The sequence below is a fragment of the Neopsephotus bourkii genome, unplaced genomic scaffold (assembly GCF_033783945.1).
Source record: "Neopsephotus bourkii isolate Nb327-2 ecotype Australia unplaced genomic scaffold, CSIRO-AGI_Nbou_v1 NB_1373, whole genome shotgun sequence".
Taxonomy (NCBI): domain Eukaryota; kingdom Metazoa; phylum Chordata; class Aves; order Psittaciformes; family Psittacidae; genus Neopsephotus; species Neopsephotus bourkii.
Window position 1 is genome coordinate 4,317,578 of NW_026901852.1, and position 19,907 is coordinate 4,337,484.

Genomic DNA, 19,907 nt, shown 5'->3' on the forward strand with positions numbered 1-19,907 from the left:
CAGAATACGCATTTACTACTTGTCAGTTTGGTAACACAGTTGTCAGTTTAATGAGGAATATCTCAATCTGTCCTTGATGTTAATGCACCAAGATCTACTAAAATCATTGCTTCAAAAGTTTTCTGAAGGTGGGGAAATTGTCCTTAAACAGTAAAAAGCCATAAGCATATATAGCCTTATGAATGCTAAATATTAATTAGTAGTTCCATTTCCAAAGGCTGTGCTCTTTTTATCATAGGATGACTCACAAAAGTGTAACCAACCAAAAATACCTCAATACACATCCCACTTTTATTTGTGTAGCAGTGACAAACTGTTCCATTATCTGTGGCTCACAGTGCTTCCAAAATCTGTCACAGATGCAGTAAAAGCAAGACTGACAGATAGGTTCTGCCTACAGAATATACAGCTCAGGGGGAAAGGACAGAATGTCTGTTACAGGTATTAAAACCAGAATGAAACATAGGTGTGTTTATGAATCCTGATACTTTTCAGAAAAGAAAGTAAGTTACTTTCTATTAGTCCTAGATGATATCATGTTATCTAGCTAACAATACTTTAACTCTTTCAGAGACTTCCATGTTGGAAGCAGAACTTTAAATTTTCTACAATGAAAAGGAATATTTTTACCACATCCCTTTTTTGGACTCGATATGGAAGAAAAACATATGCTAAAGCAGTACCAGAATATATAATTTTATACATTAAACAAATGCATCTTTTTCTATGTCTTTTCCTCTTTTTTGTTATTCACGCTTAGGACACAAAGGTAGGAGTTTCTAAGACATCCTCAGAACAATGTCCAATATCCCAAACTGCTGAGAAAGGAAACCTGTCTTTTATACATGCAAGAAAGATGCACAGTCTAAATCACAATAGTGTTAAGAGACCATTAGAGTTTCCAAGAAAAAAACAGAGAGATATTGAACAAAACAATATATTTAACCTAAATGCTTGCAAAAACATGCTCAGGATTATACAGTACTAAGCATTTCCCTATAGGCTCAGAAAAAGGCAACTTGTAAGAGCAAATCAGTAAGAAATGAAAGAATTATGCAAAATTTAGAACCCAGTTTTCTAACTTAACCAGAGATCAAAAGGCAAGTCAGAGAATCATGGATTGAATAGTCACCTTCAGGTTTGCCTATTAGATCTAATACTTCTTTTAAAAACATTCAATCCCTTACATTTGTAAAACCCAAAGCTGGTACTTTATTGATCCAGTACTGAGGTAGCCCCCTTTAATTACTGTAGTCAGGCATATTAAGTCAGTTTTAGAAGTATATTCTATCAGATTCTACAAATTCCTCTCAGTAGACACCACTGGATGCGCTGCATATTACAATCTGAAAACATATTCACATTTCATCAGCCTTTGCTTATCTCTTTTTAAAACTCAATTGCTTGAAGAATGGTGCCAGAACTCCCTAAATACAGCCAAAGGCATGATCTTTTCAGCATAATGCTACAACAGCTGGAAACAGAGGATAAGAATTATCCACTTGCTAATTTCATCTAATTTAATAAACATTCATTTAAATTGCTCTCTTAATACAAGGAGACATGTGAGGTACATTTCAGTATGCAGCTGCCTATAGAGGAAAAAAAGACAAGACTTCTGTAAGAATATGTATCCATGCAGACCTTTCATTGACACACCACCAACAGAATTCATTCTTCACCCCGTCAGGAATGTTGACCTTCACTGTCAGGATCTTCAGATTTTCCCCTCGGTTAATGGCCAGAATCTGAGTGCAAACATAAATGGCAGAGACAGATGACACACAAAATATCCAAAAGATAAACTTATCAACATTTGTGTACACACTTGCTTGACATTCTGTAGCAAATCATGATGGTGGTACAGTAAATCAGTTCACAAAGTACTAGCATGTGCAGATAACAGGCACATTTTAAACACAGATTAAATCATGCTGTGGCATAACAAATCATACATTTTTTCCTGGAGTCTGCAATCTCAAGGTCCAGTTTCTCTTAAATGCAGTTATGATAAAAGTCAGCAGGAATGTAGTTGGTAGAATAATCTTGTGTAATAACTCAGATTAAAAATCAAGAAATTAATTGAAAAGTTATTCCAATCAGAGTGGAGATCAGAAAAGGAAAAAGTCTTACGCTTCAGGCTTAAGATTCTTCCCAAAATCAATCCAAATTTAAAATTATGAATCAGACCTTGTGACATGGAAGTGATCAGCTTAAACTGAAAGAGGATAAATTTAGTGTTATCCATGCCTAGTTCATAAATAGCAGAAAATATTGTAGGTACTCTTTATATTAACACTCCAGCCTTAAAACATACGCACATGTTTCTGGCAGTCTTGTGTACACAGCCACATATTGATGACCTAAAGCTAAAGCTGGCTGCACGTGTCCTGTATGCATATGGAGTTTGATTTTATACAGAAGTCTCCGGCTCCTCACTTAAAATCAGATCACAATACAAGTGGTGGACCCTGGATACTGCTGGGTATTTACTGGTCTAGTCTCACTATGAAAATGTTGTTCACTTGAAGAAAACTCACTGGCCATAGGATTTTAAACAGAATAACAGCTAGAAGCAGCTACAAATAAAAGCCACACGTTTTCAGACCTCATCTTCCTTTTTAAAGTATCTTAAAGTACAAAAACATATTACAAAACAAAACTGCTAGAAGTTGACATTCCTGTATGACTACACATGTTGCTCTATGTAGCAGGCCCTGAGCACTGTCACAACAGAGCATTCTGTGTCAATCATAAACTTTAATTCAATCACTAGCTAACTCAGACATGTCACATATGTTAAATACAATGGCTTAAAATGACTCCAGGACATAGTACCAATTTATATTCCTCAGCTTTACTGTTCCTGTGACATACCAGGCCTGACATATCATTGAACAACAAAGCTAATAATAAAGATTGCATGTGAAATATTATAGCATCTGGTACCTTGACTGCCAAAGCAAATGTTTTCATGTAGAGATTAGAAAGACATATTTTAACAAATCAAACGCTTTCATGTTTATTCTGATTTTATTAAAAGAAAAAGTTAAATGTCAAGCAAAAATGAAACCAAAATGATGCTCATGACACAGAGTGTATCTGATAGAATTATAATGTCATCATTCAGCATGCTATTAGCGGGATCAATATTTGTACCACACTTGGTTTCCTAGTGCTTCGTCTGCGGAATGTGTCAGTCACCTGAACTTAACGCAGCTGTACTGCACTCACTAGTATAATTTACATTTTTATTCTTAAACAAACTGCCTACCCTGCTCTAAGTGACATGCATTCAGAGAAAAATTATCACCCAAGAAAGGCTCAATTAAGGAAGTAATTAGTCAATTTCTCCTTCATAAAGGCCATTTTGTTTTGTTTTAAGTAACAGGTTAAAATCTGGCTATTCCAGACACAAAGCAGTCTTCCAGTTCTGGAAAACAACTGTTTTTATGCAAGACTGAAAGGGATCCAGGGCAAGAGTTAATCAAACCAAAATACATTATTCAGAGAAAGCAAGAACAATAATTTGATCTAGTCACAAGATTCATCAAACCTCATTCTGTTTATCAGAAAAACACAACATGCTTCATATTCTGTGCAGCTCTCTTCTATGTGGCAGATTTACTTGCATTCATGAGTAAGTTTTGCATATCTTGCCAAGGACCTTAATTTCCAATTCCTTTTTAAGGATAAGACTGAAAATAGAGCACTTGCCTCAAACATGACACTTTACTCATGAATTCTTTTCCTCCCACCAATTCACTCATCTCCAAATAGAGGAAAGCAACCCCAAGGCGTGCACGAACACTGAGCTGTTTAAAATTAGTCAAAAATTCAAATAAACTCTTGAAAGATATTTTCCTTAGTTATGACAGCACTGGTATAGCTACCCAGCTACACCCTAAGATGCTTCAGTCAGGTTCTGCTTGCTGCCAAAGGAAGGAACTGTAGCTGAACCTCCCAACAGCAAAACATCCCAGCTGGAAACACCCACAGGTATCCAATCATGTCAAACTCTGAAGTTGTGCTTTTTACACAAATAAGGTTTTTTTCCCCTTCTTTCAGGTTCAGTATTTCAACTTTTTTGGTCAAACAACCCTAACTCCACACCAGTCCCGATTATTTTGGGGCACGTCTGAATGCACAAACTCACAGTGGCACAGAAAGTCACCCAGAACTACAGCATGTGGAAAGGCAAAACCACAGAACCAGCTTACTGCACACCACTATACCTCGCTGTAACACACACAGCGAGGCACGCTCATGGCTACAAATGCTTTGTGTATAAAAACACAGCTTATTCCCTTGAAGATAACTTGCTAGTCTGCTGCCCACCCCCTTTACTTACACGTAAGCTAGAGCAGAGTTAGGGTTGTACACACACCTTTAAGATGACTAGCACTTCCATATTCAGGCAAAGACCAGATTCACGACAGTATTTTATGTAACACTTTACTTGCCACTTTGCAACAAGGTGATTTAAAGCTGACTTACACTTTTGCCTCTAGCAATGACATTTAGCTGTGTGCAGTCACAAGAAGAGCTGAGAAGGTCTTCAAAACAGTGAATTTTGCAACAGTTAAACACAGCTATTTAACCAGAAGTTCTGGTGGATTAGTAAATTTTATAAATCCCTCAGTTTTGGGCCTATCATCCTCATACCGTCATTCCAGGAAACCTATGTATACCCAATAATAGTTGCATATCTCAGTATTCACCACTCAGTGCAGGAAAAGCTAAACAGTCTTTGACAGCTAAAGTATTCATTCAACAATAAAGCACCCCAAAATACAGCACAACACTTAATCTCCTGATGAATCTCAAATCTGTGTGATATGTCACCGCAGTAGTCTTAGACCGCTCTATTGACTTTTGCAGACCATCTAGAAGCAAATTCTCACCAAATAATTCCCAACATAAATACAGTAAATGTTCATATTTATTACAAAGAGAACAACTGCAGGTACCTCTTCAAACATCTACAGAAGGCCTTTCTGAGTGAAAGTCGCTTGTAGTTCAGTCTTCCACCTACCTCCACCCATAGTGGGGAGAGGAGGTGGGTTTAAAATTAGCGCATACACATTGCGAGATATTTCTTGTGATAAATTCATTTCAAAACATGCAAGAAAATCCTTTATTAATTCCAAACATCACACTGTTTTCAAACAGCAAGCAGAGAGAAAATGAGAAAGTATCATAGATATAAAAGGAAAAGCATTCTGCTATAGAATAAGGCAGCCTGCTAACGGAAGAGGACATTTCTGGTTGGCAGTAGCTAAGACAGTCTTTATTCAGTGTGTTTGGGGGGGGGTTTGTCTGTTTCAGTTTTGGTTTTTGTTTGGTTTGGGTGTGTTTGTGTTCTTTTTCTGTTTTGTTATTGCTTGGATATCTGAGGTTTTGTTTGTTTCTTTGTGGTTTTTGTTTGTTTGTTTTAAGCCCAGTTAACTGTGATAAAACCAAGACACATTTGACTTGGTAATTAGTTATGAATCTGCACAAAGGTCTTGACAGTTGCATTGATCACACCAGCTTCAGCCTTTGAACAGGAGTAACCCACCTATCAGTTTATCATTTAGTAAGTTTGCTTCCTCTTTCATTTCTTTCCCTAATCATACAGGTCTAGGCTTAGGGTTTAGGATAATCAAAATGCTTCACCAAAGGGAATACTGATGACTTGCAAAACAAAGCTATTTTTTTGGTAGCGCATGGGATACTCTCCTGAGCTGCTTTTGCAGGTCACATTCCATTTAATCTTTCTGGATCCTTCCCTATTACTTCTCACCAGTTTCACTCGACAGGTTTAATGGCAAATGACTCAGAACACTGTGCCACAGCAAACATCCAAAGGAAACAGCGAATAAGTTTATCCAGGTTTTCTCCAAATACTTACACTCCAACCACACAGCTTCCACTACTGTGCCACTACTACTCAAGTCTCACCCCTATATACCACAAATTCATCTTTCTCCTGGTAACATTTACTATACACTTGTTACCCACGGAAGGGAGGGAGGGCTTGACACATGCTAAAAATAGATCACACCAGTATTGAAATTGCCAATACATAAATCATTATAAACACACATTTAATGAGAATTAATTAGACAATGGGTACACTGAATAAGCAGTCCTTTGTTCAGTTTCTTGAAACAGAGATTAACAGGTTAGCCCTGCATTTCAGGGATTATAAAATCGCTATTACCTTTGATAACCAAAAAGCAAAACCAACCAAGTACTAGCTTCAAGCAACAAAAATCAAAAGCAAAGACACCTTTGCTATAGGTAAAATTCAAAGGAAAAAAATACCAATGTGTAATTGTACCTGATGATGCTGAATGTTCTTTATGTTACAAGAAAACTCGTGGTACAGTTGGAATTTATCAATATCTTTTTCATTTACACTTTTGGATGACACTTTTGCCAAGGCTGACTGGATACAAATGTACCTTTGCTGACATCTGAATAAAAGAAACGAATGTTAATAAGGTATTTCAGCATGACTCTGGTAACAGGTCATCAGTGCTTGTATTAAATAAAGAAATGAAGCTTGGAGTCTACCCAATTACAAGTAATGTTAACTCTAATTACCTGCACAACTGTATTGCATATCTTAATGCCGAGACTGACATAACACACACTGACAGGGACATAACAAGAGAAGAAATGCAAGCAGAACACAGCCCTTCTCCTAAAGGGAACAGATACTCAAAAGCCACCATCTGCACTTCTGTTTTATCACTTACTGGTTCAACTTCACACAACAGATTTTGGGAAGTTGCAGAACAGTTAAAGTCATTACATATTTTAGACAAATGCAACATCTCTTTTGAACCTACCCAACCTCAGAACTAAGTTCTTGCTTTGAGCATCTAACCATAAGAGTTATCATTATTTTCAGGAGTAAAAGAGGTACAGAACAGATAACTTCCTGAGTGCATCTCATTATTAATATACATAAACACACTTTAGATCAACAGGATACACGTGTAGAGTGCTGCATATCTGATTAAGGAGCTTCTAGTGGTCAAAAGAATCAAAGTGATAGCCTAATGGTGACAGCACATCCTTTACAAAGCAACCCCTTCATTGAAATTATCACACTGCTGTACTACAGTTTTTTAATGAAGTTGGCCATCACTCATGATAAACAGCAAACAAAGGTCAACTAAATAGAACTGAGCTGACTGAAACCAACACTGCATGCTCCTAAGGCAGCATCTTTGACAATCCTGTTCTCTGTCCCAAATGGTACACAGCAGAGGAAAAACCTAACAAGCAACTAGTACTTTTTCATACCAGTGCCCCTAGACATGACAATCTTGAAGTCATGCAAAGTAAGAAGACTGAAATTCAGCCAACAGAGTCAAAGGATCAGTAACTCCTCCTTTAAAAAAGTGTATTTGTTTGCCTTATTGACTTTATTGCTTTATTGCCAAAATCAACCAACACTGCCCAGTAATTACACTGACTGGCATCAAACAATAAATACTGGAGCAATAGCTTAAACTGATGCACCTCCGAAAAGTTAACAGACTGAATGACGAGCAAGGAGAGAAAGCTTTCTCTTACAGAATGCTAACTGCAAGGAAGATTGGCTCTATATGGAGCAGAGCCAAAGGGCATCTTTCAGTGTTGGGAGTCACAGCATTCATGCCATGCTCACAGCAGTTCTCTCATCCACTGATAGCCAGCGGGGCAGAAAGGCTAATGGATCTATCTGTATGTGTATCTGCAGCAGAAGTGAAGGAAAGGACCTAAATCAATCTCACAGCAACACTGTGCTCTCATCAGTAAGAAAAGTTTAACCTGCAGGCCAATCTTACTATGTAACTTCAAAATTAAGAGTCAAACTTACAATTTCCTGATGAAATCCAGTGTATCTTTATCTTTAGCAAAGATGTCAGCTAAAATATGCTGGACTCCAGCTTCTACTTCCCGGATAGTTGAGAGTCCTTAGAAAAAAAACAAAGTTAATAAAAGTAATAACAAAAACTAATATGAAAAAAAATCATTTAACACAACTGCACAAGCACTAAGAAAAATATACACAAGCTGAAAGAAAACTGATGCAAGATACCAGACTGATTTGCAGAGGCTTCCAAGAAGAAACCCCATTAATTAGAATTTTCTTGGTAATTAAGCTTCCTTTCCAAAACATCTGAAAACATATTTTTAATGACTCTAAAGTGACTAATGCCATAAGTCAAAATGACGTTAAAATGGGAGAAAAAAATAACAATTTTTTTTCTTGGATGCTAATAGATCTTGACATTTCTGATGCAAATGAATTATTTACAATAGTTAAATTGGATATTCAATTATAGTTTTGGGGGGGGATTTAATAAAATGAGTAATTGCAGTAGAAATCTACTTGTTCTGCTACTGCTACAGAAACTGCCTAAAACCTTTGAAGGCAATCCTGATTTTCCTCTGTGTAACAGTTTTAAGTTTCCAGTGGTTTGTAGCAGGAATTTGCACAATGACACTTATTAGATCAGGGCACACTCCATCTTCTCCTGTGAAACACTGTTTAAACAGTGAAATTACAAAATATCTCCATAGATAAACCATTCGAGAGACCTGATAGCAGAATCATTAAGCTTTCCAACACACAGAACAATCCCCCACTTCAAAAGACAAGAAAGGATGGCACAGTGATCTCTTCAGCACACTTGGTCAAACTGGACCAGAACCAGAAGGTAATGAAATAGAACTCACTTCTTTTATTTTAAATCAATATACCTAACCCCGTTTCTAGCAACAGACAATAAAAAATGCTCCAGAGCAAAAAGCAAGAATCCTAGAGTTGGCAGATGCTACAATAACTGTCTCCTTCAACACATGTTACTTTTCACTCTGCTGTCTGATGGGCTACCAGTATCTGGACAGAGCTTTATTAATGTCATTTTAAAAAAGCATACCTCTAAAAGCTACTATTTGTATTGAGTCCAGAACCCTGCTTCTGACCAGACTATAGAGTTACACACTCTAAAGAGAAAAATAAATAAACCTTGCCCTTTTTTAAGAGGGGGAAGCTAAACATAACTGCCAGAAAGAAAAATAAAAATGTGAGAATGTGTTATTAAATGCCTGAACTGTTCAGAAGTTGTGGAATTTGGATCCTTACACCCCATGAGTTAGCATTTCTTATGGTGCAAGTAATGTCATGTCAGAATACAAAGGTAAGGGAACTATAAGACATGTATTATATTGAATATGAATTGAGACACTCAAGTACTAGAAGTGTACATGGCAACGTTAGTATAATTCTAGCAGAGAATATGAATAAGAGGAAAGGCCAAAACCAGTCAGGATTAAAGAAATAATCAAAAGGTTCCCATTCAACAAGCACCACTCACACGGGCATTTTACTGTGTCCAGTACAAAAACTGCACTTGCTTGTATAATCAGAGAAATATTTCACCATGCATACAATTAAAAGGAAGATCAAGGTTTCCTAACGAGCCTGACTCCTTAACTTTCAAATACCTGGCTTTGAAACATAAACTGCTGTTTCGATTTCAGTTTATTTGTAGTGTATGTTTCAAAACACTCAGAATTTGAGAGCTGAATATTAGGATTTGGTGAAAACTTCTGTATGGCGAATGGCTCATTCCTTTAACATAACTTCTCTCTGATGTTAAGCTTGTCTACAGAGGTTGTCAAACTGGCTCCCAAGTTGATAAAAGTGACCCACTTCATTGATGTAATAACCATTATAGCTGTTATATAAAAATAAGCAATTTTTAGCACAAAATTAAAAGAGAGGTGTACTGATTTTCAAGAACTGTAATGTTTATGCTGCAACAAATAGCACTTCCTTCTGAATGCAACCCTAATTAATTAATTCAAATTTTCAACAGGAAGATTTTCTTTTGGCTCTTTAGACTCTGCCACAACAGTCAGCTATGTGGTTGCAACATACTTTTGTAATGAAGTAATGATAAATGCCAAAATGCAATAATTCAGAGTATTTGGTAACTGATTTTCAATGCAAAGTTAGGACCATTTTATAAACAATATTCAACTAAAATCAAAGAACAACTGAAGTAGGAAGAGTCAGCTTCATTAAGGAGGTTCCATACCTTTAAACTCAAAAGGGAAGTGTTGAAGCAGGGAAGAATAAAAGGACATGTCTACTTTAACACCATACAGAAGGTTGCAGCAATCTTCATATTTTATTGTCAGAGATTGCCCCCTACAGATTCACCCATAACTGCATTTGCAAAGAAACACAATTCTGCAGACTATGTGTGACTATCATACCATTAAAGTTCCTGCTCAAATTTCAGAAATTACAACTTCTCCAACCCCTGTTGTCATTCAGCAACAAAAAAGCTCCCACTCACTCCCAATCACGAAGATAAGCTTCTATTCAGATGCGCTTTGATGGGTTACATTCACTTGAGTAGACTATGAGCATAAGCTCTTGTACAATCAGCACTGAATCTTTAGTAAACAATTCAAGTAAGAGCAGAATTATGGAGAGAGAAAGGTGTGCAGTGCAGTTCCCTCTCTCTTACCAGTAAATACAGATGCCACTATAAAGGCTCAAGACTCCTGTCTCTTGTATACCAGAATTATTACTATTTACAATACAAAAAGACAGTAAAAGTTGGACAGCCATGGCATTAGATGTAAAATCTTACACTTAAAAGAGATGCTGAATTTAAAGTAGTTGCATAACTTCCAGCAACCTCAGAACAATCAAAGTAACTGCCCTTCTCAAAAGTTTTCAGACATTTAGCACATTACTACTCACAGAAGTAGAGTGCTTACCTTTGGTATTGGGTTTAACGTATGAAAACAGATTGAGCTCCATAGGATTCTGCAGGATGGAGAGAGCAGCAGGTTCTAATCCTAGCTGCTTGGCCCTCTGGGCTTTGGTGCCTTTACTCCCAGTTTTATAAGGTGCAGACTTAAACAAAAGACACAGGTATTAAAAGGTGAGGAAATAATTCAGTCATATGATATACTTTGCATTATTTACTATTTAGTTATATTATATTTAAACTAAGGGTGACCAGAAAAAGACTAGGGTACTGACCACATGGTCTAACTCTTCTGAAGTTCTGCAGTTTAATAATGCTGTTAAAAGGCCTCCAGATAATTTCCCTTCTTTCTTCAACTTCTGTATCATTGTATGTGTCTTCTTTGCAACAGCACTAAAAATGAAAGATTGATATTAACAGTCACATTTCATGATGGATTAGAAAGACTATCAATTGAGAACCTATTTATTACAATGCTGAAGCTCCCCAAAACCCCTGAAGATTCCATCTCATGCTAATCCTTACAAACCAAGTCTGATAATCCAAAAACATTTCTAACTACTACTCTTTTCCTCCAATTAGTTCAAAACTGTACTAAAATATCTTGTGGTAGCTTTAAGGAAAATCATCAAACAAGACTGACAGTCATTCCTGCTTTGGAAGGCTATGAGCCTGGAAGCCAAATAAAAAGCCCCTAAATTAAATCCATGTTGATGATCCCTTACAGCTGTAATTTATATCAAGACACTTCTGTAGTATAAAGTACAGGGTACCAGATTTTAAACTTAGACCTTCAATAGGGTACCTGTGAGCAACTGCAAGTAGCAAAGGTATTTTGTTATGATTTAAATTACTTGTTCAGATAAGAACTCTCTTGGGCCACCTTCCCTCTTTGGAAAGAGCCTCTTGTTAGGGAATAGAGGGCACACAAGGAAGAAGACACCATGTTGACAGAACAGTTTCCAAGTCAAGAACATATAAGCCTTGCCATCTCACGAACATACAGCCACGATGCACCACTGCAGCAGGCTTTGCTCATCATTGCTGCAATGGGCTAGGATAGTTTAGCCTGCTCTCCTGGTACGCTACAATCTCAAGTAGTGCTCTTCAGCAGAGGCTTTGCAGCTCCAAGCAGAGGAGCCAAGGGATTCTTTGTGATTCTTTTTCTAAGGCTGCAGCTTATAACTAATCAGGCTATGTATCTCCAGAACCTATAAAACTACTCTTTCAGTAAGAGTTTTAGTAAACGGCAAAGATATTAAGAACTTAATTTCTCGAGCAATTCGTAACGCATAATACTAGATTCCTTGTTACTTACAGTGAAAAGGACCCCACAAAACAGAAAAGCCACACAAACAAAAAACCCAGACCAATATCAGACCATAATTACCTCATGTTTAAACTTTCTATACGAGTTACTTTACAACTGTAGAGTGTACTAAGTGCCAAAAGAAGGGACACAGAAGCAGCAGCCAGTTGTTACTGCTCTCCCCGATGCTTCCCTGTATCGACTTACTTACCGCAGCTCTTCCAAGGCTTGCTGCACTTCACGCAAGGCATCGGCCTCCAGGTTATTGATGAGCTCTTTTCGATACCGAGCAATAAAAGGGATTGTGTTTTCTTCTTTAAAGAGGCGAATTAAGTTTGCACATACCCATGGTTCAACATTCGTTATTTCTGACAGGGCCTGTCAGAAGAAAAACAAAAAGCCCAACAAAACCAAACAAGCATTTAAGAGAGATCACTGACTGCTTCAAACAGCCTCTCACTCCACTCTCAAACCCAGTTCCAGAATCTTATGCTGGTCAGCAGGGACTACTGCCCTCCCTAAAGCGGAATGCCAGGCTTCCCATGCATCCAGCCACCACACCCAGTACTTCAGAAGGACATGTAGCAACCAATGTTTCCAGAAACTTGTAACTACAGAAAAAAAAAATACAGTAAGGAGTGTCTTTTGGAGACAGAAATGGGGGAAAAAAGAAATAAAAAATAAAAAAATAATCCGAAGATAACAAACCGCACACGAGCACTCAGAAAATCTAGAACTTTTCGTTTTTTTAAAGGAACACTGACATACCTTATGGTTAAACAAAACCAAATCCACAATGCCAAAGCTGATGCAAATCCCACTCAACCAATTGGAAACCGGCATGATTGGAAACTAGCATGATACTGCTAAAGGTTTCAGGATGAATGAAGCATCACAAACTTGCACCAAGTTACTAAAATACAGTATGTCAATGCAGACTCCATGACAACCCATGTAAGTACCTTAGCTTAGTAACATTTGCAACTATCATGGTTTGTTTGTACTTCACTACAGTTATTCCTACACACAGTTGAGACAAAGCCTTTCAAAAGTCTTATTCTGGAGCCTTGAAATATAACAATTCCTGCACAATCACATTCACTAATTCATTCATCAGTCCCTTGATGTCACTGTTGTTTCCCGAATGCAATCTCCTCCTTGATGGTACTGTAAGACCAGTATAAACACTCTCAAATGCTACAATCCACACTAGCTAAATCTTAACATTCTGAAACTGCACACACAGACACCCCAAATCTTTCAGCACCCTTTCCTGGAGGAGTTTGAGTTAAGTACATGCAAAACATCACCTCATGTGCTGATACAGAAGTGCAAACTGTTACAGGCAAGCTTAATACTAAATACTGCCAAAGTCAGTATTAAAATAATGTTAAAGTTTGAAGTTTTACCAGTTACCAACATTTATATTTACACACGCATTATGACAATTTAAGCAGATGTTAAGTGACTCCTTAGCAGAACAATGACCCTCTTGACACTACAATGCCAAGAGGACTGAAACTGCGTGTAAAGATTCTAAGCACTAACCATGTAGGAAACGGTTGCATTGATGCCTCAGAAAAAGGAAAAGATCTCATACCTGCACAATATCCCAGTTCATTTCAAATTCTTCTTTTATTTTGTTGCCTCCTAGATTTTTAACTGGCTTTCCTTCAGGAGACGTAGTGGACTTGATCTTTTTAAAAGGTGGTTCATCAAATGCAAAATCCTCTTCAGATTTCTCATGTTTCACTTGAATTCCGGCTACAGGAACACTTGTTGAGGGTTTTTCATCACTCTCTAAACTCTCCACATTCTTCCCTTGGAATGAATTTATTTCCACTTTTTTAGGCACTTCTGGCTTTTGATGTAAAGTTTTTGGTTTAGTATCTACATTTTCTTCCTTCGGTTTTAGAAGTTGCATTCTCTTATCTTTTGCAGGAGCATCCTGCAAAAAGGCATTGAAACCATACTAAGCACTCACTGTTACATACTGGTTCAACATTTCAATTAAAACGTAGGAAGACCTGATACCAGACATCATTTTCAGAAGTGAGGTCTCTGTATGGCAGGGAAATTCCAAGCCAGAAATCAAGTGACCTGAAATAGATCTTGAATGCAGGAAAAGATACAAACATACCCAGCAGAATTTAATTCAAAAGATCAAATATAATTATCCTAGAAATACCTTAATTCCTCATTATCACTGGACAGAATTTCAAAGGAGAGCCCTTAGAGCTGAGACACTTAAATACATGAGAAAACCACACTTACCAAACATACTGAATATTCACCATAACAGTGGAATCAGATGAGCTGATCAGACTCAGGCAACCAAGTGAACCAGAGCTGGAAAAGTTCTGCTCATGTTACTTGCCAACCACAGCAACTAAATGGCTCTGGCTTACAGACACTCACCATTTCCTCTTTTATTGCTGCCTTCTTGACCCTATTCCTGGCCACAGCTGTCCGTGGAGCAGCAACTTTTTTAGGTTTTGTCTCATTTTTCTTTGTCAACCGAGGTCTCTTGGCAATTTCACTTTTTGGCTCCCACTCCTCCTCTTCCTCCTCTGATTCAGAGCTCCTGAAAAACAAATGAGTGCACAACATTGCTTATGAAAAGAAAGTAAAAAAAGCAAACCATAAGCAATCCAGTCTGAGTGATTCCAGCATGAAAGGAAGCAAACAGGATAAATGAACAGAAAGGTAGGCAGACCCAAAAGATAGCTTTCATGCTGTTGCATAGTTAAAGGCTGGAAAATTTAGCAAGCTTTCCTGAAGCTGGTCATTGGGATGTGTACACACTTGACTCTGTTTGGACAACTGGCAATAAGGTTGCCTATCTTCACTGTGAGCATGAAGCAGCATAGGTTGTTTGTGGTTTACAATCCAAGCTTTGTGCATGAAAACTTTTTAAGCAACTTCCCCAAAACTGAGTGTTGCTCTCACACAAGTGTTCATGCTTAGCACAAACCTTCTTAAAAAACCTAAGGCCAAAAGTAATCTTACGAGCTAGGAAATGAAGGTAGCTCATCATCTTCTGATGTAGAGGTTTTGGCTTCAGATTTCACCCTCCTTGGTAGAGATGACATCTGAAACAGAGGCAAGAAGAGAGATATAGAACTTTTGGCTGAAGTTGGATGCTTTTATTCAGCCCTTTAACTCACTGCCAACCATGCCCCCATAATGTCTTCACCAATCACTAAAGTTTTCTCAAGAGCAAGTCTGGATTTCTTAGCGTCCAAGAATTTAGGCCATGGCAGCACACATTCAACAAACACTCTTTACAACTGAGCAAACAAAACAGTGCTACAGCCTCTCAAATTATTTTTCTCTTAAAATAGAGGCCATTATTTGAGTTTCAGGTAATGCTATCCTAGCAAAAAGAGTACTGGTTCTCAGACATATCATTAGGTATCACTTGTATGCTGTGCCAGACTTCCCTCCGTTGACCCAAGAACACTAAATAATATGGAGATTTAGTAAAGCGAGCTCGCATATGGTTTTGATGGGAACAGGACCACAAGAAGACTGTCCATTTTAATCTAGAATTTCACCTTTAAAGACTATCCATTGCTTGTATGCATAACAAAACCAATTATTTTGACCGAGCTGCTCATTAGCATATAGAAAGCACATAAGACAATTACCAAAGGTAAAAAGAGAAGGCACAGACTTTCTCCTGACCCAACATTCATATCAACAACAGCTGCATTCCAGTTAACCAGTTATAGAACTATTGGCAATGGTTGGGCCCGTGAATTTCAATATTTGGTTATTTTAGTTAGAGAATTTTAGGTACCCTCCAAATTTTACCTGCCACAAAATTAAAATATAAACAAAAAAAAAAAGCATTTCTGTAACTATAAAAGTCATCAGCATATTACCTAAATCTTATAGAATTTCATCATTCGCCACATACTATTCTCCCAACTTTTTGCACCTTGACCTCTGATCCAGCCTTACCACTGTGGTGTAAGCCTTAAAGTCTTATGCTGGCACACATAAAGTGGATTAGCATTTTCAAAAAAGGGCCATTTAACTCAAGCAAGAAACACTCTTTAATCCAACTTCATTCTAGCCTCTGCAGCACTAGAAACCTAACCATTGTTATAAATGGCTTTCAGCAAGTTTTCCTTGTAAGGCAGTCCCAATATTTCAGCACCACAGTGGAAGGAAAACTATTGAAGCCCACATCATACACTGCCTTGTAGCAATTGTGATCAGTAACAGGTCAGCTTTTCTGTGCTGTTCCACTGACTGGTCAGAATACACATCCACCACAGGAAAAGAGAAATCTTCACAGAGCATGAAAAACACTACTCACCTTCCTAGCTTCCCAGCTGACTCTTCACTCTCACTTCTGAGACACCTTCACTTCACCCAGCCACTCTGCCTCTCTGTTTTCCTTTGCTCTTTATACCTGAATGGTGATTATCACAGTCCTGAATTAATTCATTATTCCCATTACCTCAGAGGCATAAAAATAATGTTTCTGTTTAATACTGTGCTTTATCTGTGTCTCCATTCTGTGAACGGGAGAAACAAAAACATCACTCATGTCTCCAACATCAAGATTTCCAGAATTAGGTAATACCTAAGCCAGATGGATCTCTGATCCATTTTTTGCAGGCACTGGCACACTCTTCATACATTGGGTTCCACAACTTAAGCTAGGCATCTAGCTTACAATATCATTAGCAGTCATGTTTCTTCAGTTAATCCACCTAGGTGGGTATTTTCCAGTATTCCAGTTTTTAAACACTCTTAACAAGTTTCTTTATGGCTATCCACTGAATCATAGCAAGGAAGAAGGAAAAAGCCAACAAACATGTTATCTCACCCAAAGTCTTCATTCTCTATACTTCCCTGCACTCAGCATATCTCTGTGATAGCTTTGGGACTTACCCAAAAGCCCAGGTAATAGGAAAACCTCATCTAGAAGGTCTTTTTTCTGCTAATATTTCCCTCTCACCTCAAGTGGCCAAAGGCAGGGTCTCAAAACATCTCAGCATTTGTACTGTTAAATTAAGTAAGATTACAGCAAGAGTAAAGCTTGTTCTATTAAGTTAATTGTACTTCCTGCCATCCAGCTCTGGTGACTGATTTAACTCTTCTTATCAGCATGAGAATAGGAAATGAAGTCCTTGATTTAGGAAACCAGACATTTTTCACATTCTTCATGAACAGGTTAATATTTGGTCTCCATCCTCCACTCTGAGCCTACTTGTCTTCATACAATGCACTGAATTAAGCAGAATCACCATACAGCAAATATAAAAGTGGTATAGGAAAGCATGAAATAGCATAGAAAGTGGTATGCAATAAGGCTGAGTCTTTATGGGCTAATTCAGTGTTTGGTTGTTGGTTTTTCCTTTTGATTTCTTGGATTTTTCCACTTCAAAAAAATCATTAGATCATCTTTTAAGTGTTTGTTGGAGTTCTTCAGAAAGCTGGGGAAGTATCAAACATGTTTGATCCAGATGATCAAAGATGGTAAGATCAGCACAGAATCTGTCCTCTGTCCCATTCATCAATATTGTGTCAGTTCTTACAAGCACATAGTGAGCTGGGACGGGCCTCAGATACACAAACTCCAACTTTAATTATACTATTAAACTACTAATTTTTCTTGGAAAAGTAGTAACTTTGTTCCTAAAGGTTTCTGTACCTAAAGTTGATTTCAATTAAGGTAAGATGTGAATTTAAAACACAAAACTCTTTTCAGAATAACTCTTCACAAACAAATGAGGCATGGTCAGAAGCCAAACTGGAGTTCTACAACTCAAAATAAAAGCCCAATACAAAAAGACATTTATGAGATGAATATCAAACATGGGGTATCACTGTGAGGTGCGGCCAAGTTATAACCACCTCCCCTTCTAATAATGTGTACAATGAACTAATTGCACTTCATATTTGTAGAGAAAGAATTTGACATGTATTCATTTCGTTTATAAAGAATCGCTGGGGGTTTTTATTCTAACTCACAAGAGTACTTCTGATTTTATTCCAAATTGCCAGACAGTTGTCTGCTAAATTTTCCTCCTGAGTTGCCCACACTAGAGTATGCTAACACCTACAGCTAATGAGTAAGAGAAACAGTCCTCCTGTGATTCACAGCAGAGGGGGTGGCAGGGAAGAGCATGGAAAAGCAACGAGTCTAAATGACAGTGATGATGATGATGAATAACTATTACAGAATGGTGAACAACTACAGTTCCTGAAGAAGCAGAAAAACTCAAGAAACAAGCAGATACAGTTATGGTCCACATGGGGCATCTACAGTGCTGACTGCACTGACTTCATGGCAATGCAAACAACCACATTGACCTCTGGTCCAGCCTTACCACTGTGCTCTGCTTCTACAGGAATATGGCTCCCGGTGTCTCCTGCCACAAGTGTTTAGAGAGCTAGGAAGAGCTTTTATTCACCCTCCCACAGCATGCTGGAATCAAGATGTCCACTTATTTCCTATTACATTTTCCAGACAGACTGGCCTCAGTGGGAAAACTGCCTTTACCTCTTCCTTCTCTGTCATCTCCACATAATCAGACTCAAGTGAGAGCTGGTTTCTACACTAAGGAAAGACACTATGCTTTGCACAGTTCTGTGTCCCCTTCCCAGATCCAGAAAAGTCTCATAGCTGTAGAAAAGCCAATTATAAAGCTGAAAAATTAAGAGTATCTCATTTATACCAGTCAGGTCAGAGCAAAATGTTTGACTTCCTACATCTGTGTCCAGTATTGCTAAACCTTACTGCACGCATTCACAGGGCTCGGCATCTCCTGTACTTATCACCTGAAGGAAGAAAACACTCAGTATTCAGTGATGTGCAGGGGTTATCCAGTCACCCTATGCAGGATTTCACTGGCTTGCCAATTGGCATATTGAACTCCTGCAAGCTCTGTTCTAGCAGCTCTCCCCACATGCGAGGTCAGCAAACTTCCAAGTAACATCTGTTAACATTTTCTTATTTTATGTACATTGTTGGAAACTTTGCCTTAATAAAAAAAATTAAAATAAAATTGTTCTTTGAGAAAAAGAGCTCTTAATCACCTCACCAACAGTATTTTACTTCCATGCCAGGCAACATGTGCCAAGTTCTGGGAACTTTGGGCTTGCATGCATACTTAACGCTCCTAACTCCTGTTTCATTTCAAATCTGTCCATATATGACTTTTTGCTTCTGTGCTACAGGCTGAAACCTTAATGCTGAAGCTCCACACTAGACCCTTGATCCACTAAGGGAGTCAAAACTCTTCCACTTCTCCATCTCCCAAATGACAGCAGGCAGCATGAAACATCACTGCTCGAAACACCCAAATTCTCTTTGCTTCACACACCCAGTAATCCCTAAAGCCTTGCTTCTCCACAAAACCCAAACCAGTTACAGCATATTCTTCAAAAGTGCTTCCCCCTTAAATATGAACGAGAACTTTGCAGAGCTATTATGCTGTCCAGTAAAGAAGAGCTGAAACCATTTAAATAATTGCTATTGTAGACAAATATATCTCCCAGGTCTAGTCTCCAAATAGTTTGGCGTCAGTTTTGTGCCAGCTCTTTTGTTCCCACCACTTCTATTCTCCGCCTCCAATGCAGGGCTCCACAAGGCACCAGAGCTATGCCGATGGCTGTAAATAGCACACTTCTCCCTGCTTGTCAGCTACTCATTAAAATCAGCCTAATTTAAATCTTATAACCTTACTACAGTGAGTCACATAGATCCCTCATGACTAAAGAAATATAGATCTGAATATCACCAAAGCTACTGCACCTTACAACTTAACCAAATTGATTCTTCTACCTGAAGATACAGGATT

The 19,907-nt window shown here is 38.0% G+C and overlaps 1 protein-coding gene across 2 annotated transcripts in view; it reads right to left on the reverse strand.

The window, feature by feature from the left end:
• Window positions 1-19,907, reverse strand: part of SRBD1 (S1 RNA binding domain 1) — a 125,389-nt gene that overhangs the window by 103,353 nt on the left and 2,129 nt on the right. For both annotated transcript variants that reach the window (XM_061367203.1, XM_061367204.1), the window contains 10 exons: window positions 16,412-16,507; window positions 15,094-15,176; window positions 14,503-14,668; window positions 13,685-14,032; window positions 12,296-12,462; window positions 11,051-11,168; window positions 10,783-10,921; window positions 7,859-7,955; window positions 6,326-6,461; window positions 1,645-1,748 (listed from right to left, as the gene is read on the reverse strand). In XM_061367203.1, coding sequence (XP_061223187.1) covers window positions 1,645-1,748; window positions 6,326-6,461; window positions 7,859-7,955; window positions 10,783-10,921; window positions 11,051-11,168; window positions 12,296-12,462; window positions 13,685-14,032; window positions 14,503-14,668; window positions 15,094-15,176 — 1,358 coding nt within the window. In that variant the 5' untranslated portion in view covers window positions 16,412-16,507. The remainder of the gene's footprint in view (window positions 1-1,644; window positions 1,749-6,325; window positions 6,462-7,858; window positions 7,956-10,782; window positions 10,922-11,050; window positions 11,169-12,295; window positions 12,463-13,684; window positions 14,033-14,502; window positions 14,669-15,093; window positions 15,177-16,411; window positions 16,508-19,907) is intronic.